The following is a 17,404-nucleotide window of genomic DNA, read 5'->3' as shown; positions in this document are numbered from 1 at the left end:
GAAATTTTGTCTTGGTCTACAAATTGAACATTTGGAAAATGGGATTTTGATACATCAACATGTATATACCCAAAAGGTATTGAAACGATTTACAATGGATAAAACACATTCATTGAGTACTCCAATGGTCGTTAGAACTCTCGATCCTATTAAAGATCCTTTTAGACCAAAAGAGGAGAATGATGAAAAACTTGGTCCTGAAGTACCATATTTAAGTGCTATTGGTGCACTAATGTATCTGGCTAACAGTACTAGACCAGATATAACATTTGTTGTAAATTTATTTGTGGCGGTACAGTGGTATCTTGGAGATCCACTAAACAAACATTAACCACCACATCTTCAAATCATGCAGAAATAATAGCAATTCATGAAGCAAGTAGAGAGTGTGTTTGGCTAAGTTCAATGATTCACCACATTTTACAGAATTGTGGTTTGAAATCTGAAAATGAAAATCCTCCTACTATTTTGTACGAAGAAAATGCAGCTTGTATAACGCAACTGAAAGAAGGATATATCAAGGGAGATAGAACGAAACATATTTCACCGAAATTTTTCTTTACTCATGATTCCAGAAAATTGGTGAAGTAAATGTGCAGCAAATTCGATCAGACCAAAATTTAGCAGACTTGTTGACCAAGGCTTTATCGACCGCAATGTTCGAGAAATTGGTAAAGATCATCGGGATGCGTCGGTTGCAAGATTTCAAATGATGTCCACATCAGGGAGAGCGATATTTCAAGTGAAGTCCACATCAGGGAAAATATTTTTAATGCATGAATGATGTACTCTTTTTCCTTGACTAGGATTTTTGTCCCGTTGAATTTTTTCCTATTAAGATTTTAACGATGCGTATTCATTGCAATTAATGACACCTAAGGAGGAGTGTTATGACTCATTGCGTTTTTATAGGTGTCATTTGTTGCCTTTGCCAAGTCATTTATGTGATGACTCATCTAATTGTAATATTCATATAAGTATGCTAATTTGGTGGAATGAAATATATGATTTGATTGCTCTTTCTCTCTCTTGTCTCTTGATCTCTCTCTAGATCATATATATATATATATATATATCAATACATATATTACAATATATATTATTATTAGTAATAGTATTTTCATATATAACAACACTGTTTTTTTTGGAAAAGTCCATGAAACTCTTTACATAAAAAATAAAAATAAAATAAAATATATAAGAAAGAGTAAGAAATAAAAAAACAAAAAATATAGAAAGCTAGCTCAGCAACGCCTTTACATACTTCTTCAACGGTCAGAAGTGTGCGGTAGACCCTACCGCAGCGGGCGCAGATATCTTCACCGCCAGCAATGGGTTTCGAACCCAGGCATGCACCGTAGATAAGAGCCAAGTGACACTACACTACAGGGATTGATGTTTAGCCTTGTAGAAAACGTAAGTTTTATATATTAACAATAGTATTGTGTCCATTTAAATAATTAAAAAATATATTATTAAAAATAATTATAAATTAAAATTAAAATAACTAAATAATTTAATTATAAAAAAATAATAATAATAACATAAAAAAATAATAAACCAATCGTTTGAAATAAAGTTTGAATCTGTAATTGAAATTGCCACATCTACTCCCAATTCGCCTGACAGAGCCAAATACATCGACGCAAGACATTGAGCAAATCCACTGTTAGTGAAACGATCCCAATCCCAAATTAAGCTTAAGCTTTTGCTGCATCTCCCAATGATTACATTATTCATAAACATTTTTTCATATTGCAACTAAATATCCATTTGTTTTTTCCACGTAGTTTTAGAAATATTAGTATTATATTAAGATACAGCAGAAATAAAATAGAAATGACTAAACTAACTTTATTAGTACGTGTGATATAAAGGTAATGACATTTGTGTAATATATTGTAAATTGTAAGGATATTTGTAATGTTAGGCAGATAATACAGTTACTAAAAAAAAATTGATATTTTTTTTTTTTATAGAAGGGACTAAAATGAAAAAATTGATACTTTATCATAGGACGAAGTATCAAATTAAATAATTAGTTTTTATATTTTATAATAGAAAAAAATTAATTTTACATTCAACATATCACATCAATATTTATTTATATCAATTATTCAAATTTAAATTTCACTATAATAAAAAATTATATTTATAACAAAAAATTTTTGTCCGTAAATTTATTTTTTTAATTATTAATGACATTAGAGATAAAACCAATAATAAAATTAAGTTAACTATATTATCTTTACAAACAAAATTTCATTACAAACATGCTATTTTACGATTCAAATCTAACCCAAAATCGAGACCTAAAACCAACACACCCTGAGAAAGTATGGCACGTCTTCCAACACCGACGCCCATATCCCTTCTCATCCTCATCTTCATCTCCATCTTCATCGCCATCACTGTTCAATTCAATCCCCATCCCCTCTCTATCTATCTCTGTATCTATCTATCTATCTATATATATATATATATATATCGACCTCCATGATCGATACCCACAAAATTCTCAATCAATCTCTAATTCCCAGAACAATTAACAACAACAACAACAATGGTGGGATTCGAACCTTTTCTGGAAACCCCAATGAAGGAGAAGAAGCAGCCTGGAGCAGCTGTGGGCTACGACGTGCCTGAAGGAGTCGACATTAGAGGCAGATATGACTCCGAGTTCGCCAACATTCTCACCATCGACGCTCTGCGCTTTCTGGCGGCCCTTCAGAGGGAGTTCCGCGCCCATATTAGATACGCCATGGAGTGCCGGAAGGAGGCCAAGATCAGGTACAATTCCGGGGCTTTGCCGGGGTTCGATCCCGCGACCAAGTGCGTCAGAGATGGGGATTGGCTCTGCGCGCCGCCGCCGCCCGCGGTGGCGGACCGGAGGGTGGAGATTACCGGCCCGGTCGAGCGGAAAATGATCATCAACGCCCTCAATTCTGGGGCCAAAGTTTTCATGGTCGGTCAGGCTACTTTTTATCACTTCTTTCAAACTTTTATTCCAATTTCTTAGCATTTTAACTTTGGGCATTGGAAAAATTTACTGCTTTGGTAGAAAAAATTAGAATATTTGAGTCAAAGAAATAAATATTTTATTAAAATAAAATTAAAAAAAAATAGTTAATCGTATTTTTGAAAAGTAAATAAAAATTAAATGCAAGATAATAATTAAATTTTAATTTATTAATTTTACGAAAATTAAAATTAGTAATAGGGTAAATTTAACCCATTTATTATAAAAAATAAAAGTAAATTTGAAGTATATGTAAAAATTATTCCACCGTTTCAACTACGATGTCGAACATAAAATTTTAAAAAATATAATTAATTAATAAATAATTAAAAATATATTAATAAAAATAATTTTAAAATAGTCTCCCTCCTACCACTGTATTTAACCATTTTGGGTAGGTACTATAATTAAGTAACATAAATTGAGAAAGTGATAAAAATATAAAAATAACTGTGACATAATTGTAAATAAATTTTAAGGAAATAATACAATTAAATCTTAGAATTATATATATTATAAAATTAAAAAATCTGATAAATTTAAAAGATCAAAAAATAAAATAAAATAAATTTGGCATAGAAAAAATATACTACTATAATTTTTAATCTAAATATTAAATTTATTATTATTTAAATAAAAACAATCAAACTTTGTACTCAAACCGGGAAAATAAACATGCCTATTGTCTATTGTCTTTTAAGTACTTTTTCTTGATTTTCTTTGTGTCACCATCATTTTCTGTGTTTTGTGTGTTTATGTTTTTTTTTTTTTTCTCTAATAACAATTATGTAAAAAAATTTACAATTTTGAAAAAGAAAAATTGATATTTGATTTGATATTTTATAAAATAAAATTATATATTTTGGCTGCTTTTACTATTTAAATTCAAAATTTTTACTATTCAAATCCCAATTCAAAATTCAAATCCCTAAACAAACACAAATGACATCCTTTTTTAGCTGTTTTTGTTGCATCTCTATCACATAGATAATATCTATCATCTTCTTGATATACATCATCATCCTAATAAAATTTTCAAAGTAACATCTCGGTGTAGATAAAAATTTTGAAATTAAAAAAAAAAAAGGTTAAAAGTAATATATATTTGATGCTTTAAAAAAAAAAATGCTGTTTATATTAATAAATAATGTAAAATAAAAAATTAACGAATATTTGTACAAACTATTTATGCTACTTCCCAAGCAATGATTTTGTTCTAAAGCTCATGTTAGTTCTAATAAGGGTTTTTACTTTGTAAAATCTCTTATTAGGGTTATTTTTACCTTCTTAACTATTTTTTAGGGTGTGTTTGCTTAGGGGTTGGGTTTTGGGTTAAAATATGAATAGTTAAAGTTTTGAATTTGAATAATTAATTGTACGATGTGATATAAATAAGTATCGATGTAATATTTTGAACACTAAAAAATTGATTTTTAGTATAACATAACAAATGAAAAATAAATGTTTTATTTAATATTTTTAGAGGAAAATTTTGTATAAATAGTAGAAATTGTCCAAATTGTTCCAACAAAGTATTTGCTTGGATTTTGATTTTAATAGTAAAAATTTGAATTTAAATAATTATTTGATGTGTTATAAATAAAAATTAATATAATCTTTTAAATATAAAATTGATTTTTATTTTAATATAAAAGATAAAAAAAAAAGGTTAACTATTTCATTTATTTTTAGGGGAAAAATTTGTGAATAATAGAAAAAAAAAAAAAAACCATCCATAACAAACACACCCTTAGTTTTCTTCATCTAGGCTTACTTTCCTATGAAATTCAATTAAAGATCTTGTAGGACTTTATGTGATTTGTTCTGATTTATTTTGCTTTCTTTGGTTTGGTCTAGATTGTGTCATCTTTATTGATAAAAAAATTCCTATGTATGTATATATTTAGGCTGATTTTGAGGATGCATTGTCACCAAGCTGGGAGAATCTCATGAGAGGGCAAGTGAATTTAAAGGATGCTGTGAATGGGACAATAAGCTTCCATGACAAAGCCCGGAATCGCGTTTATAAGCTTAATGAACACACGGCAAAGCTCTTTGTCCGTCCCCGGGGATGGCATTTGCCCGAGGCTCACATCTTCATTGATGGCGAGCCCGCCACCGGCTGCCTCGTGGACTTTGGCCTCTACTTTTTTCACAATTGGTCTACTTTTCGCCGAACTCAGGGCGAAGGCTTTGGACCCTTCTTCTATCTCCCTAAAATGGAACACTCGAGGTAAATGTTACTAAGGATCGATCATTTGTTTACTACTGTTGTTTTGGGTGTCGTTGGTTTTCTAGCTAGTTTTGTATATTGATTTTGGATTTTGATTTAAACAATAATTGGATGTGATGTTTTATAAATAGGGATAGCGACAATATATTTTTATAGGAAATTGTAAGGATTTATAGTATGAAAATTGAAAAAAACTAACACTTCATCTATTTTATCTATATTTTCTTTTCTCGTTTTCTGTCATTAAAAAATAGCTCATTTTTTTTTTTATATCACTTTTTACTATTTTCCTATTTTTCTTAAAAGTCAAAAGTACACATTATTTTTGTGTTAGATCGTTAAACTGCACAACATATATTTGTAAGAGATTGTTCTAGATTGTTCTTACAAGGGGCAATATGTTTCAACAGGGAAGCTAGAATTTGGAACAAAGTGTTCGAGAGGGCAGAGAAAACGGCGGGAATAGAGAAGGGAAGTATCCGAGCCACAGTACTGATCGAAACTCTCCCTGCCGTGTTCCAAATGGACGAGATTTTGTATGAGCTAAGAGATCATTCAGTCGGTTTGAACTGCGGCAGATGGGATTATATTTTCAGCTATGTCAAAACCTTCCAAGCTCATCCGGATCGCCTACTTCCCGACCGGGTTCAAGTTGGGATGACTCAGCACTTCATGAGGAGCTACTCGGATTTGCTCATTCGGACATGTCACAAGCGCGGCGTGCACGCCATGGGCGGGATGGTATGTTTTTCTACCTAAAATGTATGCCATCTCTATATTAACTCGACTATATTGCGACGCACGTGAAAATTTAGATCTTTTTTTTTTTATGATTTTTTGATATTTAGGCCTCTTTTGGTTGGATAGATTTGAAATTTTGAGCGAATTTTAAATGAATAGATTTAAATTAGTTCGAATTTGAAATAGTTCGTAATTAAAGCTTACCGTTTGTTTCTTGAAAGTATTTTTAAAATCACAGGGTGTTAAAAATACTCGGTCCGTCCCATATGAATGTACATTTTTTAGATTTTATAGTAAATTGAAAAATAATATTCTTCTTTCATTTTTAATGTCTTAATGGATATTTATACGTATTTTTAGGCAATTAGTTTTTTTTTTTATATAAAATGATAAATTTGCTCTTTATTTTGTATATAGAGAAAAAAATGGTAAATAAAGTAAGGACAAAAAAATAAATTTTGTATATAAAAAAAGGACAATATTTGTTGACATTCGAAACAAGAAAGTAAGACGTTAATTTGTGGTGGGAGGGAGTAATATACGAGATTTTTGACATTTTTGTCATTTGAATTTATATATAAAATAGTTCTATCTATAAATCTTTACCGTCGTACATTTTACTATTCAATCGAACTAAATAGTCCACGATTCCAGTGAGGCTAATTTTAAATTTAAATAAAAACTATGTCGTTTCTAAATCCGTCGACTTTCATTTCATACTCAGGCCGCTCAGATTCCGATCCGCGACGACCCAAAGGCGAACGAAGCGGCTCTAGAGCTCGTACGGAAAGACAAACTACGAGAAGTACGGGCCGGGCACGACGGGACGTGGGCAGCCCACCCGGGGCTGATCCCGACAATAACGGAAATCTTCACCAACAACTTGGGCAACAAGGCGAACCTAATCCAATCAGTTCGACGGGAGGACGCCGACTCGTTAACCGAGGCCGACCTGCTGCAGATCCCCCGGGGGGCCCGCACGATGGAAGGCCTCCGGCTCAACACACGGGTCGGGATCCAGTATGTGGCGGCGTGGCTGACGGGGACCGGGTCGGTCCCTCTCTACAACCTGATGGAGGACGCGGCGACGGCGGAGATAAGCCGGGTCCAGATCTGGCAGTGGCTGAAATACGGCGCGGAATTGGACGGCGACGGCGTCGGGGTGCGGGTGACGGCGGAGCTGTTCGGGCGGGCGGTCGAGGAGGAAATGGCGAGGATCGAGAAGGAAGTCGGGAAGGAGAAGTTCGAGAAGGGAATGTATAGGGAGGGTTGTAGGATCTTCACGAGACTCTGCATGGCGGCGAGTTTGGATGATTTTCTTACGCTGGATGCTTATAACAATATTGTTGTGTATCATCCTGTGGGTTCTTCCAGGCTGTGAGAATTGGTTCTTCTTGCTGTTGTGGTTTTGATTTTATGTTTGTTTGTTTGTAATTTGGAAATGGAACTCGATCTCCCTCTATGTGTATTGTTTGATGATAATAAATCAGCGTTGATGGAATCTGCAACTGCTATTCGACGAGTATGTTTTGAGTAAACTCTCGATCGAACTTAATACCTGCAAATTAGGCTATTTATGAAATAGCTAGAGTGAAATGTAGTTATATATAGTAATTTTATTTCATAGTATAAATTATACTCCCCCTTTCAGGTCCGAATGGGCCTTTTGGGGTTTTGCAGTATATTAAAAAATAATATATATTTTTTTTTAAAATTATAGTATAAAAAGTAGTGGTAATAAAAATTTAGAAAGAGATATAATTAGTAAATAATTAAGAATGTACAAGTGAAAATAATTATTGTATAATAAAAATAATTATAAATTAAAATTAAAATAACTAATTAGTCTAATTAAATTAAAAAATTTAAAATTTTAAAATGAAATTAAAGTGTATAATTCTAGTAAAAAAATAAAATGACAATTTCCAGTAAAAAAAATAAAAAATAAAAATTACACTAATTTTTTTTTTTTTTTTAGCTTCTGCTCTTTTTTTTTTTTTAACCCAAAAATACACCCTCCTTTTCATTTTCATTTCCATTTCCATTTCTATTTCCTGATTTCAAACACCCTACAGCCCTGCGCCGCCGGCAGTCGTCGTCTTCGTCTGTAGTTCTGTCATCTCCTCATCTTCATCTTCGTCGACCTCGTTTTCGTCTCCTTCAGATTTTCCTTCCTCATCCTCATTCCTGACTGAAGGTCGATTCGACGCGGTGAGCGACGGCACTTCGTGAGGACAACAATTCCAACGTGCTAATAATTATCTCTTCACCATGCGCCATTTGCTCGGAGCCATACGACTTCCGCTCCTCCGCCATCGTGCGTGTTTCCAATGCGCCAATTACAAGCCCCAGAAGGCCCAGCCGCCACCTGCCCCACCGTCGCCGCCTAAACCTCCGAAGAAGCCGGTGAGTTTTACGTTGCACGGCGAGGCGTGGGAGGATGAGTATAATTGGATGTCGCAGCTTAACGACAAAGTGGCGATGCGGCATATGGACGTGTATATGGAGCAGGAGGAGAAGTACACCGAGGCTGTGATGTTTGATACCGAGCGCCTCCAGTCCAAACTCCAATCGGAAATGGCCCCTCGCCTCGCCGCCGAGCTGTCCACCCCTCCCTTCCGCTGGGGTCCTTGGTAATTTATTATATTCTTTTCTGATTTATCTTCATTTTCATTTGAGAGTTTTTTTTTCTTGTTTATGTTTATGGTTCTTTGCTAATACGAAATTTATGGATTTCGGAATTATTGCTAATGGCTTTGGATGCAATCGATAACTTTAATAAATAATATTGCAACTGCAAGAAGAATACACATAATTAATTTAGAAGGAAATTGTCTGGTTGGATGGCAGATTGTTGGAGAGTTTGTTCTCATTTCTTGGAATTTAAATAAAACCAATCGCCTATAGCTTAAAAATTTAAGATATATATATATATATATATAATCATAGAGTTTGTCTGGTGGTTTGAAATTGATTGAGAATGGGACGTTGACGTGATTTTTTTGTTTAAATAGTATTTTGATACGATATTTTGTGAGGGAAAATAAAATTATTTTTATTGGAAATGTTGTGGGTTGAACAATGCAGATTTCTGTTTGAATCATAAACAAACAAAGTATAAAGCTATATAAGCAAAAATAATTACAAGAGATAATCAACAATTTGATAAATAATTTTCTTCCCTCTTTTTTTTTTTTTTTTTTTTTGTGTGTATAATATACTTCCTCTTCTTATTAGTCCTTTTAATTTTTTTTCATTATATGCTCATCACATTACACAATATTCTTTCGCTTTTAGATTTAGAAGTAGCTATAGTATATTATAATGTAATTGAATAAAATTTTCATTTACCAAATTGCAAATATAACATTATATTGTAAATTCTAAACCTATTTATAGTAAAGATAGTAATATCTTATTCCAATTAAAAAGGAACTTTGCTTTGCTCCACACAGCTAAAAGTTGCTACTTTGCCATTGCCTAAAAGTGGCATCGCAGAGCAGTGTTAGCGTGGGGCTGCCACTCCGTTCCTCTACATTGCTATTAGTACACTATTGAAAACCATGAATAAAACCTTATTCTACTTTCTTCCGGTCAGAAATACTCTATAATGCAATATGTCAGATATTTGTGGGGTAAACTGGAAGTTGGTGGATTATCATTTTTGTGGGAGGAATTTCCCTCTGATTGTTGCCATACTTTGTCAAAACCTGGAGTCAAGTGCCTAGTTGATGTGGTAACTGTGCAGGTTGTACTATAGGCGTGTTGAAGAAGGAAAACAATATCCAGTGTTATGTCGAAGATTAGCTAGCTTGCATGAAGAATTCATTTCTAATAAATCTCCGTCCTCTGGTTTTGATTTCACATCCGGAAAGAAGATTGAGCAAAAGCTGCTTGATTACAATCAAGAAGCTGAAAGTCTTGGAGGTATTCCACTCCTATTGTTGAATTATACTTTCATCTGTTCGCACTGATATAACCTGCAGTTAATTTGATTTAAATGTTATGATTAGGTTATGTGTATGAAGAACACTCAGAAGTGTCTCCTGATCACCGTTATCTTGCATATACTTTGTATGACAAAGACAACGACTTCTTCAAATTATATGTCAGAGACTTGAATTTTGGGTCACTTTGTAGTAAGCCCCAAGCTAACCGGGTTTGCAATATAGCTTGGGCTAAAGACGGGCGAGCATTAGTTTATGCAGTCACAGATGATAAAAAGAGACCCTTCAGGTTTGCCGTACTGATATTTCTTGGTAATATTTCTCTCTCATTCTGTTGTTTCCCAATTTATAAAGTAGGCACTTGGGCCTTCACAGGATCTATTGCAGCATAATTGGATCAAACGATCAAGATGTATTGCTTCTGGAGGAACCTCAAGAAAATGTTCATCTAAATGTGAGGCATACTAAAGACTTCCATTTCATTACTGTAAATGCACTTTCAAGCCAATCATCCAAGGTATGCATATAAGAATATTCCACATCCACACCTATTATTTTTCCCGGAGCTGGAATTATATATTTGTGACCCAATATTAGGTATTTCTAATAAATGCAGCTGATCCTCTGGCTGGAATGACCCTTGTCTGGGAATGTGAAGCTAATGTTCATTGCGTTATTGAGCATCACCAAGGATATCTCTATCTGTTTACAGATGCTGCTATTCAGGGTCAGCCTGTAGATCACCATTATCTTTTACGCAGTCCTGTTTCATCATCATGCAGCACAATGAATTGGGAGGTTAGCTTATATTATAATCAATCTGATGCTTGTGTATGATTAAAATCGTTAGATACTGCCAATGTTTCTCGGAGATGATGCTTACTAGTTTTCTGATTTATTTGGCAGAATGTTTTTGTAAATGATCCACAGCTAGTTATTGAAGATGTTGATTTCTGTAACACTCATATGGTACTTCTTTTGAGGGATGGACGGACTTTTAGATTATGTTCTATTCCTTTACCTCTAAGTAATGAGAAGGTAATTCATCTTAGTATCTTGAAATACAAAATTAAATTACAAGCCATGTTAATCTGACTAGCATATGTATATATATATATATATCACTAACTGCTCATCCTCCATATATCACTTGACAGATGGGATTTCATCTCAAAATGTTCAATCCACAGAATTTACCCCTTCCGGATCATGTCTCTCAAATCTTTCCGGGATCTAATTATGACTTCTATTCTTCAACAATGCGCTTTATATTAACATCACCTGTGGTATGTGGATTGTTCGTTCCTCCTTTCTTTCACTAGGTTGTTAAATAATTCATTTGTATCAAGTAGTATATTATGCATTTATGGCATGTTCTAATTCCAGGTTCACAGATCTTTATGTTAACTAAAATTTTTCCAGGGAAGTTTCTATAAACTGTTTTGTGCTTAAGTTTGAATAAATCCATAATTTCCCAATCTGTTGTGATGATGCTGGTCTGACCAGATTTATTATATTTCTAGATGGGGTTTTGCAGTGGCTTATTATGCTATCACATATGGTTTAATCTATAGTTACATATCACCTTGTCATACATTTCTAGTGTACTTTTTGAGACAAATGCTAGAATTTCTTATACCTTATATATATGTGCATTTATCTGTATTTCTGCTGTCTCAGATGCCTGATGCCGTAGTTGACTATGATTTAGTAAATGAAAAATGGACAATTGTTCAACAGCAGAACTTGATAATTGAAAGAACAAGAATTTTATATGGATCAGCTTCTTCTATGATCACTAGTCAGAAGGCGTCAACATCCCAGAACATTTCTGGAAGTGGTATTGAAGATGAAACTGCATGGAATGATCTATCTGAATATTATGCTTGTGAAAAATTTGATGTCCCTTCCGATGATGGACTTTCAATTCCACTGACCATAGTATATTCACGACATAAGAAGAAAAATGGTGAAAATCCTGGATTACTTCATGGCCACGGAGCTTATGGTGAGATACTTGACAAAAGGTGGCGAAATGAGCTGAAAAGCCTTCTTGATCGTGGTTGGGTCATTGCATATGCCGATGTTAGGTTGTTACTCATCACTTCATTCTTCACTATGGTTTTACCAGAGGCCTTTATACGAAATAAAATTGTTTAATACCATCAATGATCAATGTGTGCAACTTTAGCAGCTTTTTCCAATTTTTCTTCAGTCCAAACATTCCATTATCCTGCCTGTCTGAGAACTGATTTTGCAAATGCATATTATTGCCTTAAATAGCCATAACAACATTAATATGCTGTCTGACATACTTTTTCTTCCAGAGGTGGAGGCGGAGGTGGTAAAAAGTGGCGTCATGATGGCAGACAAAGAAAGAAGCTTAACTCTGTTAAAGATTATATAGCTTGTGCAAAGTTTCTCATTGAAAAAGATGTTGTCGAAGAAACCAAGCTGGCAGGCTGGGGATACAGTGCTGGAGGATTGTTAGTTGCTTCAGCTATTAACTTTTGCCCAGATCTATTTCGAGCTGCTGTTTTGAAAGTGGGTAAACTCTACATCTTTTGAATTGACTATTCCAACTTAAGTTTGAAATGGAAACACTTGCTGCTTGGTTTCGTATGATGCTTTTATTTTGTTAAAAAGAATGGGTATGAGAACCTTCGTCAATGCTTCAGTTTTGACAAGTTAAAACTATTCTCTGTTTCCTTTTCAGGTTCCATTTCTGGATCCAACTAACACCCTCTTGCTACCCATTTTACCCTTAACACCTGATGACTATGAAGAGTTTGGATATCCTGGGGATATTGAAGATTTTCGTGCTATACGTGAATATTCTCCCTATGATAATATAAAGAAAAATGCAGTCTACCCATCTGTGCTGGTGACATCATCTTTTAACACGAGGTGAGTGATCGCTGTTTATTTTTGTTCACCTATAGTGTCCACTGGAAGTCTCGAGAACTCTTTGAAAACAGATTTTTGGAGGATAAATTCCATTTTGAACTTAGAGTTGGAAGTATTTACCCTGTATTCATTATTGCTTACGCCTTTGTCATTGTTGTCAGGTTTGGTGTCTGGGAAGCAGCAAAATGGGTGGCACGGGTGAGGGAGTATTCCATTTATGATCCTAAGCGTCCAGTTCTGCTCAATCTTTCAACAGAATTAGTTGAGGAAAATAGGTATTTGCAGTGCAAGGAGTCAGCAATGGAGACTGCTTTTCTCATCAAGGCAGTTACAGAATCATAGAAATGGCTAATATGCGAACAAATTTCAGTCTTTTTTTTGCCATTCAGGTAGTCAAAAGGAAGCTGCAATGCTTTTTCTTTCTGTCCAATTCTACGTGCTTAAGTTCAAAAGTTGCACTGAATACTGAACAAGTTTACCTGTAAATCATCATTGTCACCTTCAAGGAGAACCATTTCAAACCAATCATAAATTAGGCTGTGCTTAACACGTCCATCTACTCAACTAAGTTGACAGTGCATTGTGCAACATGAAAATCTTTGCGAACAAAACAAAGGAGCTGTCAGAAAAAAAAAAAAAAAAAAAAAAAGAAAGAAAAGAAAACGACAAGCTTACATGTAAGTTTTCATTATCTGCCTTGTAGTGAAATTTGTTTTTCTCATCATTAGCCTGGAGCATAGTTCTGATTCCTTGTAAACAAGGGGCCAATCCAATCTATGCTATGCTCGTCCTCAGCTTTTTATATCTGCTATTTTGGTTTTGGCTGTATTTTGCTTCAAAGAAATGTGACAACGTCACGACGGATGCCTTTGAAGTTCTCTATCTTCAATTACTGTGGTTTTTCTTTCATGAACTCTCCCTGTTATTGTACAGGACAAGACACCCATGGCAAGGAAAAAGTGGTTGAAATTTTGATTCCTGAGGATGTGTGGGCTGGATTATGAAGGACTTGGCCCTCAAATTTTCAGTCTATCACCCTGGGGGAATCCATAATACTCGCCTACGAATATCTAAGTAAGCCCCATTCCTCTCTCCCTTTTGCTTTTCCATATATTATATCTACAGTTTGCTTGCCCTCCCCTTGCTTGCAGTTGTGTCATTTCACTAAATCTTGACATGCTTGGTTTAATTTTTGAATATTTGATACATATTTACTGCAGTATTGTGTTTCTTGATTTTTTTGGCTGTTAGACATTCTTTTGTAATTTCTCTGATGCTGCACCGACTAGTTGCAACCAGCTTTCTCCTTGGTATCGTTTTGACTGAAACTAATTGCTGTGCATCTTATTATCCTATCATTCAGAATGCATGCCCGCCATAGATGGAGCAACTTGGAGACAATGATCATTTAAACTTGCCCCTTTCCATAGGCAACAATGATTTTTGTGTAGACAGGTGTGTTACAGAAACGACCTTTGGAAATAGTAGAAGGTTGAGAAAACCAGATTATTCGATAGCATTAGAATTGCTAGCCGATTTAAGAAATTACTATCCCACTTATTTTTATTGGGGATTCACATTCTTTAATCGAGCAATCGGATCTGCTCAATACCCAAGAACACAAATATTGTTATTATCTTCCTTTTTTTGGATGTAATATTTTCTTGCATGAGGTCAGAATGTGCCGTTCCTGCAATAGGTTCTGATCTGTTCATTCCTTCTTGTATCTGTGGTGAAATTTCCTCAACTTGGGTCTTATTTGATGGACCCTACGAAACTACATTATTTTGTTGTCGAAAGCTGCTCTCTTCCATGCTGTTGCTTGATCCTCATTATGTTCACAATACCGATCATATTGAATCATATGTCAATGCCCTCTTCTTCCTAGGTAAGACAATACTTGGTTGAATATTGAGAACACTAATCTTGCTATAACCAGATTCTTTCAATGAGATTTTAGTACTGTAAAGATCTATTGTCTACTTCATATTCACTATAAAGATCTATTGTTGCAGCCATTGCGTGGGAGTAAATATGATCCGGATGGTTCTCTAGAAGGCTCGCCATTTGCAGAGTCTTTCTGTTTTCCTTTCCTTGAAGTGTTCCCTGAATTTGGTTGGGACAAAAGGAAGTCCTGGCGAACAACAATCTGGACACGACCTTCTGAACCGTCATTTGATTTGAGGACATGAGTTCGTATTCAGAATGCTGCAGAAGCAGTGGATGTAACAGAGATCCGTAAATGGATTCAATGCCCCGTACCTGCGGATATGACTGCGATCAATGAATCATATTTTGATCAATGTGTGAGGTTTACTTTATAATCTCATAATATTTCACAATTTCCACACCATTTAAAATGCCTTTTGTAATTTTTTCTCATTCATTTTTTCCTTATTTGCAGAACGATATTCTGTTTGACGCTCTGCATCAATGTAATTCATGAGCCAACGGTCCTTTCAGGGCTGTTAAAGACAAGCGGCGGATTGCTGAAGTAAAGACGTGTTTCATGCTGCTGTACATCTGTTCCATTCATTTCTACCTCTTAAGGTAACTAATGTCTTTGTAGAAAAGTGATTCTATTGCTTGCTGCTATTCTTGTGCTTGATATTTCGTCGAGTCGTTCTTGCTTGTTGCTGCGTAAATATCAATTTACCGGACCTTCCAAGCTTTACTCCTATTATTGCTGAAATTTGTCGATGACGGCCCAACGGATTTAGGCCCGTCGAAATCGATTAGAATTGGGTTCCCTGGCCTACTCAAGATAGTATCTGGGCTAAATCCCGCGCAAAAATCAATTGGTATAAAAATTTGCTAGTATCCGGGCTAAATCTCGTGCAAAAATCAATTGGTATAAAAATATGCAGGAATTGAGCATAGAAATAATGACGAAAGGAATTAGCGTAATTTGAACAGATGAAAAGAAATTGATATGATTTAGCAACAGGAATTCAAATAAGGCAAAAAAAAAATGAAAATATGTAGAGAAAAAGGGAATAAAATGGACTGAATTTGTGGTTGTTGCCGTGGTCAGTTTTCTCTTCCTCCTTAATTACTCCTTTTATAGTTTTGTCCCACACTTTCTTTTATTTCTTTTCTTCTCCCTAATTATTGCTCATTTTATAATTTTGTGTCACACTTTCTTTTATTTTAGGCCATTCGATGTTTTGTTAGAAAAAAAGAAAGAGATAACGAAAGAAACACGAGAGAGTTCAGTTCAATGAAGTCCAAAGGCCACATAGTTGTTGTTAACAGAAAATAAAAGGGGTGATAAAAAAAAAATAAAAATAATTATATCTATTTTTTCAAAATTATTCATAATTATTACTTAAATTTATTTTTTTTAAACTCTTAGTAGAGCAAATATAATTTGATCATTTATATTTTATTTTATATTGTTTTTTTTAATTTAATATTATTATTTTTTAAATCTGGTGCCACTTCCAGTAATATATTTCTTTTTGGACGAATGTAGTATTATTTTTCTCTTCATTGGAGAGAAAAAAAAAATAATAATAAAAAATTATTCTCTCTATCCTGTAAGAATGGTATTATTTTTTTATTTTCGTTATTTTAAAACAAAGTTACGTATTTTTAATTTAGTAATTGTATTGTCGAATACAATAAATATCTTTATAATTTTCGATATAGACACAAGTATCATTACTTTTATATCACACAATATTAAATACGATTTTTTATTTTTTTATTTTTATTTTACTATATATTAATATAATATTAATATTCTAAATTATATGTGCACAGAACAAATGATACTTTCTAGGCCATGAGGGCATATTATTTTTCAAGTTTGACTAATATAGTAATTTTTTCTTTCTTTCCTTTTTTTTTTTTTTTTTTTTTTTTTTTTTTTTTTTTTTTTTTTTTTAACGTTCATTTCTCTATACTAAGTCCACCAAAGAAATTCGATCTTTATGAAAGTTGGACACCCAGGTAAAACTAGAGCCGGCAAAAATTGATCCATCTCGACACGAAATAATTGAATTTGGGTCAAAGATTTCAACCCGATTATGTATACGGGTTGACACGAACCCGACACGATAGTAAACGGGCCGGGTTAGGGTTGAGGCTTTCAACTCGAACTCGACACGACAACCCGATTATAAAATATATTAATATATTCATTATATATATGGAAAATAATCATAATTTAATAATTTCTTCATAAATTAATTTAAACTAAGTTCAATTTTAAATAATTCAACATAATTTATGTTCAAAACAATAAAAACTAACATAACACGAAAATACAACAAAAAATTATTTAATTTAAATCAAGAAATTCGACTTAATTATGTATAAGGGTCAACACGAGTCAACCCGAACCTGACACGATAATAAACTGGTCAACCTGAACCCGATACGATAATGAATGGATCGAGTTAAAATGAGTAATTTAATCCATTTAAAGTATTCAACCCGACACGAATCTACCCATTGTCAGCCTTAGCTAAAACGAACAATAAAATTTGAGAAGAATATGTTTATTTTTACACTATTGTATATTCCTCTGTTTCTTACAATTGTGCTTATTTT

General features: G+C 33.8%; 2 protein-coding genes across 4 annotated transcripts; both read left to right on the top strand.

The window, feature by feature from the left end:
* The first annotated feature begins 2,494 nt into the window (after nucleotides 1-2,494).
* Nucleotides 2,495-7,494, top strand: LOC127240909 (malate synthase, glyoxysomal-like). The gene is made up of 4 exons (XM_051259760.1): nucleotides 2,495-2,965; nucleotides 4,927-5,252; nucleotides 5,663-5,993; nucleotides 6,718-7,494. The coding sequence occupies exons 1-4, from the start codon at nucleotides 2,564-2,566 to the stop codon at nucleotides 7,372-7,374; spliced, it is 1,716 nt and encodes a 571-aa protein (XP_051115717.1). The 5' UTR covers nucleotides 2,495-2,563; the 3' UTR covers nucleotides 7,375-7,494.
* Nucleotides 7,495-8,045: 551 nt separating this feature from the next.
* Nucleotides 8,046-15,581, top strand: LOC127241094 (uncharacterized). Of its 3 annotated transcripts, XR_007836457.1 has the most exons (15): nucleotides 8,046-8,626; nucleotides 9,742-9,920; nucleotides 10,007-10,229; nucleotides 10,316-10,457; nucleotides 10,538-10,738; nucleotides 10,847-10,978; nucleotides 11,098-11,226; nucleotides 11,621-12,030; nucleotides 12,268-12,484; nucleotides 12,657-12,847; nucleotides 13,009-13,236; nucleotides 13,781-13,921; nucleotides 14,211-14,735; nucleotides 14,863-15,158; nucleotides 15,252-15,581. XR_007836457.1 is itself a non-coding variant. In XM_051259984.1 (12 exons), exons 1-11 carry the CDS (start codon nucleotides 8,265-8,267, stop codon nucleotides 13,187-13,189), a joined length of 2,367 nt encoding a protein of 788 aa, XP_051115941.1. In that variant the 5' UTR covers nucleotides 8,046-8,264; the 3' UTR covers nucleotides 13,190-13,236; nucleotides 13,354-13,510. The 3 variants fall into 3 exon arrangements, 2 of the variants coding, with proteins under 2 accessions (XP_051115941.1, XP_051115940.1); XM_051259984.1 differs by lacking the exons at nucleotides 13,781-13,921; nucleotides 14,211-14,735; nucleotides 14,863-15,158; nucleotides 15,252-15,581 and adding an exon at nucleotides 13,354-13,510; XM_051259983.1 differs by lacking the exons at nucleotides 13,781-13,921; nucleotides 14,211-14,735; nucleotides 14,863-15,158; nucleotides 15,252-15,581 and having other exon boundaries at nucleotides 13,009-13,510.
* The last annotated feature ends 1,823 nt before the right edge of the window (nucleotides 15,582-17,404 follow it).

Source organism: Andrographis paniculata, unplaced genomic scaffold (genome assembly GCF_009805555.1).
Source record: "Andrographis paniculata isolate CXL003 unplaced genomic scaffold, ASM980555v1 Contig80END, whole genome shotgun sequence".
Classification (NCBI taxonomy): Eukaryota; Viridiplantae; Streptophyta; class Magnoliopsida; order Lamiales; family Acanthaceae; genus Andrographis; species Andrographis paniculata.
The sequence above is the reverse complement of the archived record's forward strand: the minus strand, read 5'-3'. Positions and strand labels throughout refer to the sequence as shown.

Bases quoted from the DNA above. Each gene is read 5' to 3' on its own strand.
- LOC127240909 (XM_051259760.1), top strand. From the start codon at position 2,564: ATGGTGGGATTCGAACCTTTTCTGGAAACCCCAATGAAGGAGAAGAAG. The intron at 2,966-4,926 runs GTCGGTCAGGCT...GTATATATTTAG, and splicing joins CTGGGGCCAAAGTTTTCATG to GCTGATTTTGAGGATGCATT. The intron at 5,253-5,662 runs GTAAATGTTACT...ATGTTTCAACAG, and splicing joins CCTAAAATGGAACACTCGAG to GGAAGCTAGAATTTGGAACA.
- LOC127241094 (XM_051259984.1), top strand. From the start codon at position 8,265: ATGCGCCATTTGCTCGGAGCCATACGACTTCCGCTCCTCCGCCATCGT. The intron at 9,921-10,006 runs GTATTCCACTCC...TGTTATGATTAG, and splicing joins AGAAGCTGAAAGTCTTGGAG to GTTATGTGTATGAAGAACAC. The intron at 10,979-11,097 runs GTAATTCATCTT...ATCACTTGACAG, and splicing joins TACCTCTAAGTAATGAGAAG to ATGGGATTTCATCTCAAAAT.